This window comes from Scophthalmus maximus, chromosome 10, assembly GCF_022379125.1.
Source record: "Scophthalmus maximus strain ysfricsl-2021 chromosome 10, ASM2237912v1, whole genome shotgun sequence".
Lineage (NCBI taxonomy): Eukaryota > Metazoa > Chordata > Actinopteri > Pleuronectiformes > Scophthalmidae > Scophthalmus > Scophthalmus maximus.
In genome coordinates this window covers 17065943-17075173 of record NC_061524.1, presented here as the reverse complement: position 1 = coordinate 17075173, position 9231 = coordinate 17065943, and the positions used below count along the sequence as shown (strand labels likewise).

Here is a 9231-nt window from a genome sequence, read left to right as displayed (position 1 = left end):
GCTTCCTGTGTCCCACATGTATAGCTTGTGATCATCTGAGAAATGCCCCATTCTTTTAGATGTAAGGTAATATACTGAATCCTCACATGAAGAGAAGATGAAAGTTTCAACTGCCATTTCCGAGATTAAAGCATATCCTTCCAACCCTCACCGCAAAGGAGAGAAGTGCTTGAAAAAACAAGTTTATGTTCACAAAGTATATATTTTTATATATTATATATAAAATATATGTATAAGACAATATTCCTACTACTATTACTAATATTCGATATGTATTCAAATGGAATATGTTGTTTACATGATGTGTGTCAAGTAACAATTCTTTCAATTCTTAACAAATCAGACTAATAGTGGAATTTTAGTGTGCAAACGTACCGGACAAAATGCTAAGTCCACTTTGGAGAGAAACTCAAGATACTCAACAGACTTGAGGCATCAAGTTTCACACAATAAAGTGCAATGAAAAAGACCAGGGAAAAAATTTGAATTTTCTGTTTCATGTAGAACTCTTCTGGGCCTCCAAGGTACAGCTGGCGATGAACATATGCTGTATGCTGTGTATGCTGAAATATTATGCATTTGAAGATATACAAATACATTAAAATGAATGAGTCCATGTCACAGCGAACTTACATACAGCGATGGTAAATAACTTAAATAAGTTAAATTTTCGATTATTTATTACCATACGCAAACATAAAATGCATTCATTTACAAAGAAAGCATGCAAGCAACTAACCCTATTCTAATACTAATATATATATATATATTCTTTTCTTTTTTTACATATATTTTTAGGAAACTCAACAGACATGGGAACATTTGTTTGCAACAAAAAAGATAAACGATATACAAACATTATGTACAGTAGTCAATGCCATGGATAAGTGACAGCTTCTATATATTCTAAACCAGTGATCCTCAACTGGTCAAGCCTCAAGACCCACCTTTTGCATTAGACATTAAGTCGCGACCCAAATTTCTGAAAATTGTTACTCACCACAAAATCCATATTCAATGTATTTGGTGTCATATTTGTGTTTTGCCGGTTTAGCCATGTTTACAAATGCCCGAGAGCGAGTGTTACTCTGACGCAGGCGCACTTGCTGGGAAAAGTGTCCTTCGAAATAAAAGCGAAAAACATCAAATATGTTTTTCTTTAATTTTATTCTGTCCATTTGTTGTGTTTTGTGGTTCATATCATTCATGACGAATTGTTTGTTGTCTTGTTAAATTTAATAATTATCCTTTTTTTTCAAGCATATATCCATGACCCACTCAAAATGGCCCTGCAACCCACTTTTGGGTTGCGACCCACCCGTTGAGAATCACTGTTTTAGACAACATGCAACAAGGTTTCACAACAAAGTGTACCATCACAACGTGTACAATTACATTCACTTATACGTTATTTACATACCCAGAAAAGAAGTACAGTGTGTACTACTGACCAACTTAGTATGAGCTGTGTTGTTTATTTTAAGCAATGTAGTCTAAGTGTTTGCCCTTTTTCTCTCCGCTTCAAGAAGCTTGAGATCTGCCCAAAATGTAGGTTTTTTTCTTACACGAAAGAAGTGTACCATCATTACAGTCAGTTATGTAATTTCTGTATATCAACAGTCCATTATTGAATGACTGTTAGATCACATATTTTACTTCTCTTCACCTTGAGTGAATACATTCAATCTCCTCTGTTACAGGCATGGAGGACGTCCTCATGTCCATCTCATCCACAGTTTTACTAGGGGCATATGTTGACCTCCAGCGCAGCAGTACAATCTTCTTCAGGTGCTGAACTGTGTTATTCTTGACACTTACAAAACATAAGGTATTGATGATGCTGTTGCTCATGGCAAGGCACTCAATGATGTAGAAGGCCACCAGTGAGTTCCTCTGTCGGGAGATTAGTGTCGGATGGAAGTCTCGTAGGATGGTGTAGCCGTAATATGGTGCCCAGCACAGGATGTACGCCGTCAAGATCCCAATCAGGACCATCACTGTCTTGCGGCGACAACGCAGCCTCTTCCTAATCTGCTCTGTCTGGAAACCTGGGACACTCTTGAACCAGAGCTCACGAGATATTTGGGCGTAACACATAGCCATGACGACCACGGGCCCAACAAACTCCACAGCAAATACAATCAAGAAGTAGGACCTGTAGTAGGCCTGCTGGTCCACAGGCCAGATCTGGGCGCAGAAGACTTTGTGGGTAGTTGGGTTGGTGCCGCCATGAGGGTACATGGTCTCAGAGGCAAAGTAGGCAGAGGGAATTGATATTAGAATGGGAACAACCCAGACTCCTGTTATGAGACAGTAGGCGGTTTGGTACTTCATACGAGGCCTGAGAGGATGGACTATAGCCATGTACCTGGAAGAACACAGACATGTTGTTGCATTTAGAAGGCTGTGAATTCATAACACTATGCAATCGAACAGTTATTTAGCATTCTGCCTGCTGTGTGGCTTCAACTGATTTGGCTCCCAGTCGTTCATGGGGAGATTAAAGTTCAATACCCCTTGGTCAATTATTCAGGGGACTCAATCTTTCATATTTCTCTAAAAATCATTTTTATCAAGTCAAAGACTATGGAGGCTTTTTTCTATTTAAGGCAGAAGCTGTAATCTAAATGTAAATCAAGAATGTAGCACTAAAATCTAATGAAACTAATGTCAGTAGGTCAATTGTCTTTACACACTTGTCATGTTGTCAAACAAATTCCCTTTTCAAACACAATCATATTTGATTTGTCATTTACAAATTACAAATGCAAGATTAATTTTCTGATGTCATATTCAGTCATTTTTCACAGTTAATTTTCCTGCTGCAGCCTTGTCATACACACTATCCTTGGAATACATAACACTTACAACATGTGGTATGTATACTGAACACAACCACAAATAAGTAAATGATCACCCACTGAATTAGCAATAGCCATGTGGATTCTCTGTAACAACAAAGTCAGTAGGCTGTTGCTTTTTGTCGACACCCACAATGGCAGAAACATTATAGACGAACTAAATTTATAATGATTACTAAACACATCATGCAGCCTCATTGGTACACTCCTTGTCACAAAGCATCTAAAATCAGAAACATATTTCTTTATGAAACTTAGGGAGTTATGTGCACTCAGTCACACAAACAAGGAAATGAAGTGTTATTATTCTCTGTGCCGGTATAGACGGACCACATAGTCTGTGTTTGTACAAAATATGCATGGATGGATTTCCCCTAAACTTGTTGGGAATATTACTTGTTGGGAATATTACTTGGGAGGGTATCTTCAGATGATTAACGATGAGACTGTAAGGAAAAGAGGGCTGCACACAGCTCAATGAAGCAACAGAGCAAAACACTAAGTTAGAGATGTTGATGATGTTTACAAAATTTTGTATGATTATGAAACTCTGGCTTGCTATAGTATTTATATTGTATATAGTAGCCTATATACAACGCTCGTGCAGGATATGCATTGCCCCTCCTATGCTTTTTATTATAGACTCTGTAACTATGATCAGTAGATCTTAAATACACTGTGCCTTTGTTTGTGTTGTTCTTGTGGCCTTTTCAGTTTCTGTGAATATAGATATCTTTCACATCAGCCGTTTTGAAAAGAAGCAGGAAAAGTATAGATATGTTTTTCCCATAATGTTAACTGTGGCTGTGTTCTTCTCATGTCCCAGTAAGCCATGGCTGTGTGACAATGAGGAACATGCATAATACCCTGAAACTACAGTAGGTAAATGAAACCCGACCATCATTAATGTTGTTACCTACGTGCTACTCTAATTTCCACTGTGAAAAAGGTCTGTTGACCATGTGTGAATATTCCTCTGAGGGACTGATATGGATGTATAGGGTGTTACCTAATTTTCTGCAACTTTTGCACAAACAATTTCAACTTCAAAATCCAATTGATATGTTCACTTATGCATTTGACTTGGCACTGAAGATGGGATGCCAAACCCGGGCTCTTGCCAACGGTTAATGTTGGTTATCCTTTAATCTTGAAGGAGATCTTTCCCTAACCAATGAGGCTTTGTCCGAACAATGCAAGGGCCAGATAAACCCACATCACTCTTTTATTTTGGAATCGGTTGACAATTACATTTTTTATCATTTCTGACAAGTCCTAAGTATGTTTCAACCTGCGCAGACGACCAAGCACTACGTCGCTGGCACCGATAGAGAAGGAAACAGATGGACTCGATCATGAGAGGACGTCTCCCTGTTGCATGCTGAACAGAGTAGCAGGGGAATTTGATATATGGGAAATTCACCATCAAAAATGAATCAAGAGATATCATTACATGGTCTCTGAAGTTCTGGTGATAGTGCGCAAATATAAATCTTTTTGTTTTTCAGGACAAATCTGAGCCCTCTACTCAAGATGCAGCATGGTGCCAGTTTGTGCCAAGAGAAGGATTCAATCAGTGATGAAACATATTCCCTGTAGTGTGAATGTAACAAGGAGCTGAGAACCACAGTGACTTGTAGTGGACATTTGCACCAGCTTAGTGGTACTTTAAAAACCACAATCATTACCGCCATTTTTTTGATTACAATACATTTTTACTGGATTAAAGAATGATGAAAAACGCATTGAATTAATGTCTCAGTTTTTCAAAATTGAATGAATATGGCAATGACTGGAATGCTATATTGACACACAAGTCACACAAACACCTGATGTCCAATAGAGAAAGGATTGCAGGAACAGAAAGAGACAGTATTTTTTTCTTTCTGTGTAATGTCATTCAAAATTATAGCTGTAGAGAAATGTGGTTATACACTTTTTGTGAGGGGTTCTTTAAAGAGAGGAGAGAATACTGATATATATTAAAAAAAAAAACATGAATACAATTAAATTAAATTTCTGTCATGAAGGTTTTTTGTGTGAAGCAGAGGCTTAGCGAACCGGACTCGTTCATACTCACAAGGACACACTCAAACCATGGAAGAGATAACAGACTCACCTGTCGACTGCAATGGCGAGCAATGCGTTTGTGGACACGTAGAGTGACACAGTCCGGAGATAGTTGACAGAGGCGCACAGCAACATTCCGTGGCTCCAGTCCAGCTGTTTGACCACGTAGTAGTCCACCAGGAATGGGCAGCACACCACTGCGACAATGAAGTCTGAGATGGCCAGGTTGGCGATGAGCAGGTTGGTGAGGTTGCGTAGCTTTTTGTAGCGTGTCAGCGTGGCAATGAATATGAAGTTTCCCAACCCACAGACTAGCATGATGCAGACAAGGACCACACCGATAACAATGGTGGCCACGAAGAAGGCCTGGCCCTGTGTGGTGTCTGGGATGTCGTCAGGAAGGATGCCATAGTCCATATCATAGTTGTCCATGTAATGATCCAACTTTCCTGCTGTGAGACCCTCCTGCCACTCTGTATATGCTGGGACAGTTTGGCTGATGTTGGAGTCCCCCATGTCTTAGCACACACTCTTACTTTGGTTTAGAGAAAAGATCTGATCCAACACTTTAGGTGATAAATGCTTCCTTCAGTTAAGTCATGTGAGTAAAGATGAAACCGTGAACAGGCCGAGTCAGAAACAGAAGCACTTTTTCACCTGGAACAGAAAGTTCCCATCTGAGCATTACTCATGCAAGGTGCCGATTCAGTGATTTGAACAGGGAATCATCAAAACAAATTAAATGACCCAAGTGCTCCAGGCGTAATCATGCTGGCATGCGTGTGACATTTATACAATATCTTCCAGTGAAAAATGTTCATGGGTGAGGTAATTATATCTAGCAAACGCCTTTCTCTAATTTATTAGGACCTTGACACTTTACAACAAGCCAACGTCACAGACCACTGAGACCAGGGGCTCAGCATTTTGACCAGGCATTTAGTTTGCTGCTAAAGTGGTCACTTAACCCCACCCCCCCCCCCCCCCCCCCCCCTGCATATCAGCAAACAAGACATATAATTACAAAAACAAGTAGACAAAAAGAACACCCAATTAATCTGGCTGCTGAAGGAGCCAGATACGATCACAGATACCAAACTTTCACAATCATTACCTGTGACGTGATGTATATCTCTACATAACATATACACGGGATAAGTTTTGCTTTTCAGAGCCCAGATATGGTCTTTATGTATTGAAGTGTCATGCAAATGAAATAAAATGAAATAAAAATCCCTGCTGACCTAAGATGAACTCTAAATCCCCTCCTCTGTGAAGCCGCTCTCTATGTGGAGTTCATCTCAGCTTGGATGATGGCACTCTATGATTTTGAATGTGAAAAAAATCAAACGCACAAATGACGCTGTGGTTTTGTTTATAATACCACACGAAAATTCCCCCCACCCACCCCCAAAAAACAACAACACATTGAGACAAATCCTAAATATTACACTTACCAGAAAATGTTCCAGATGGTTCCCCGACTTTCCTGAGCTAAACAATAGCAATGGTGAGAATATGATATCAATAATGATATAATAATTTCGCTCTGTGTGTCAGGGGTGAAACCGAGCCAAGGTCCTTTTTATTATTGGACAATAGCTCCTCCGCGCGCACCTGCTGGCACCGAGGGTTCTCCGCGCGCGTCTGCTGCCACAGCGCATCGCGCTCCTCCGGACCGCTTGTTTCCAATGGAAAGAAGGGGGGGGGTTGCCATGCACTGTCTCCTCTCAGCCCGACGAGCGGTGCAGCGAAGACACCGCATGTCACAACCCCCCAGGCCGTGAGAGAGAGAGAGAGAGAGAGAGAGAGAGAGAGAGAGAGAAGGGATGGTGCGCGCATGAGAGTGCGCGCATGTGTGGGTGGTCACCGAGGGCTTCAGTGGTTGTCGAAGTTCACCTGCTGCATGGATGTCCACAGATAGCCAACGCAGTGTGCACAAGTCTACATCGTGGCTCCCAACGGTGAGGGAGGACAAAGGAGGTAGAACTTACTGAAAGAGAAGAAATATAAGAAGGAAAGACACTCACATGCATTCTCTCCACTGTGCCTCGCACCTGCCTTCGCCCGGAGCCGTGAGCCTCACGGGTATGGCAGTGCACTTCTGTATAGGTGTAGTGAAATTGAACAGTTATCCTTAAACCTCTAGAAGGGAGTTGAACTGTCCAGTATAGGGATCAACTGGTAAACTCCTGCATATGTAAATATAGTGAACTTGTCAGCAAAAGGTTGCAGACGACACATATATAATATACAGATACAATATACAATATATATATATATATATATATAAGTACAACACTCCCCCTATTACCTCTGCTTTTGATCAGCATCTTCTGAGGGAAATGTCTTGCTGTTTAGCCATGACGTGCTTTGACTGTGGTGTCGTTTGATGCTGATCGAGGAAGTGGCATACAGTCATTTTTATCGGAGCCTTTTCACTGAAAAGAGCTTTCAACATTTCTTGGAGCAAGGCTGGCTGTGCCGACCTGGTCTTTGAGATGTGGCGGTTCTAGCTTGTGTGTTGCCCTGGGAGAACACCTCCTGAAGCGGTCCGGAGAAACAGATTTTTGGCTGCTGTAGTGAATTTGCAGTTCAGGTTGCAGTCTGTCTGTTAATAATTTAATGCTGTAGTGTCTCAATGCAAAGGAGAAGTTGCTGTGTGTAATGTGCCGCTGTTGAGGAACTGAAAGGAGTTGGTCAACAGAGTGAAAAAGAAACAAATGGTGCGAGTGCACCGTGCCGCCCATGTCGCCTATGCCTAAATCCGCCACTGTGGCTACCCAACAACTTCCAACCTAACTTACATTTCAAACCACGAATACGCTGGGCACACTTAAGATGCACATCTATTGACATTTCATTTCCACACTGGAGGCCCATTGGGAGTGAACAAATTATCCCCCCTTCGCTTTTGTTACCTTTTATTCTTATGGGTTATGTCGAATCTTACCTCGACATAACCCATTGGCTTGTGAACGTTGTCATTTTTAAGATTTGAGTTCAGCATTTCCTGCCAGTGCCATGCTGGGTTTTTTTTTTTTGTTACTTGAAATAGTCATATTTAGGGGTACCAGCTGTCAACCACAAAGTCTCCACATCCTGTCATGATTCTGCCCCCTTGAACTCTGTCGGCGCTTGTGGGGTCTTGTGTGTCAGTGTTCTGTTGCTCATGTTTTCGATTGGTTCTTGTGGCGTTCCTTGTGCACCTCCCTTAAGTTACTTTTGTTATCCCTTGTGTTTCTTGCATTTATCTTTCTACTTCCTGCTGTACTTGGTTGCCCTTTTCCTCGTGTTGCGTCACTTCCTTTTCCTGTCTTGTATCAGTTCACCTAACTTGTTCCTGTGTCTTCTGTCCCTGTGATTGTCCGCACCTCTCCCTAATGTTTTCCACCTGTGATCAATTTGCCCGGCCCACCTTGCGTGTATCCCAATCCCATTTCACCCTTTTTTCCCCTGACCTTCGGTTTTGCGCGTTCACGTGTAGGCCTAGGCGTGTCTCAATTCCGTCTGGCATCGAGGCGGAGGCCTAAGGCAGGGGGCTAAGACGGCCTTCCACACGGAGGGATTTTCCAGACCCACGCGGCGAACGGACGGCTGTGAGATGTGCCTCGCGAATCACGGGCAAGTTGACCCGAAAAAATGTCCAAGGCGACCAAAGAAACTCACAGATTTGTGTGACAACCTTTGTTCGTCGTTTCAATGTATCATGGAAAAAGAAATAGCTTGTCGCAAAGCAGCGTTATGCGTTATATCATTACCTCATATGCATGTTATCAATTAATGTGATGCATTTTCGGTGTGATTCAACTGTCCTGTCATGCCCAACATACTGTAATTAGCATGTTTGTTATTTGAAAACGCTGGGTATGTCACCATAATAACAGCAACAGCTTCCCTACAATGATATCGCCGTCATTCCAGGCAAAAATGAATCTCCGGTCAAAACACGTAGCGTCGGCTTACTTGATGACGTATCGCGTTCGAAGGGGTGTCCCATTTCGTAGGGGTCGATTTTCAACCCCTTCCCCTTGTAGCTCCGTTTCACGGGAAAGGGGCAAAGGGTAGGGGTAAAAATGTGGAAATGGGATCGGGCCTTATTGTCTGTGCTCCCAGTCCTCTGTGTCAGTTCGTGCTGTTTTCTACGTGTTTGCTGTTCTGCTCCATCCGCGATTATTGCTCGAACTCACTTCTCTCACAGTCTGAATTTTCACGCTGAGTCACGCGTGTGCCCGCTGAATATAAAAAGCAGTGGAGCTCTGATTCTACGATTCACCGTGGCAACCAAGGCGGAAACAAG

At 42.0% G+C, this 9231-nt stretch overlaps 1 protein-coding gene across 2 annotated transcripts; it reads right to left on the bottom strand.

The window, feature by feature from the left end:
- Positions 1–702: 702 nt before the first annotated feature.
- On the bottom strand, positions 703–6682 carry prokr1b (prokineticin receptor 1b). Of its 2 annotated transcripts, XM_035607063.2 has the most exons (3): positions 6389–6682; positions 4981–5588; positions 703–2368 (listed from the first exon to the last, which is right to left on the bottom strand). In XM_035607063.2, exons 2-3 carry the CDS (start codon positions 5445–5447, stop codon positions 1663–1665), a joined length of 1173 nt encoding a protein of 390 aa, XP_035462956.2. In that variant the 5' UTR covers positions 5448–5588; positions 6389–6682; the 3' UTR covers positions 703–1662. The 2 variants fall into 2 exon arrangements, with proteins under 2 accessions (XP_035462956.2, XP_035462957.2); XM_035607064.2 differs by lacking the exon at positions 6389–6682 and having other exon boundaries at positions 4981–5873.
- Positions 6683–9231: the final 2549 nt, after the last annotated feature.

What these genes read in the sequence shown, in the direction of transcription:
- prokr1b (XM_035607063.2), bottom strand. Translation starts at nt 5,447, where the DNA reads ATGGGGGACTCCAACATCAGCCAAACTGTCCCAGCATATACAGAGTGG. An exon ending in CTCGCCATTGCAGTCGACAG is followed by an intron (nt 2,369 to 4,980) that starts GTGAGTCTGTTA and finishes GTGTTCTTCCAG; the next exon opens with GTACATGGCTATAGTCCATC.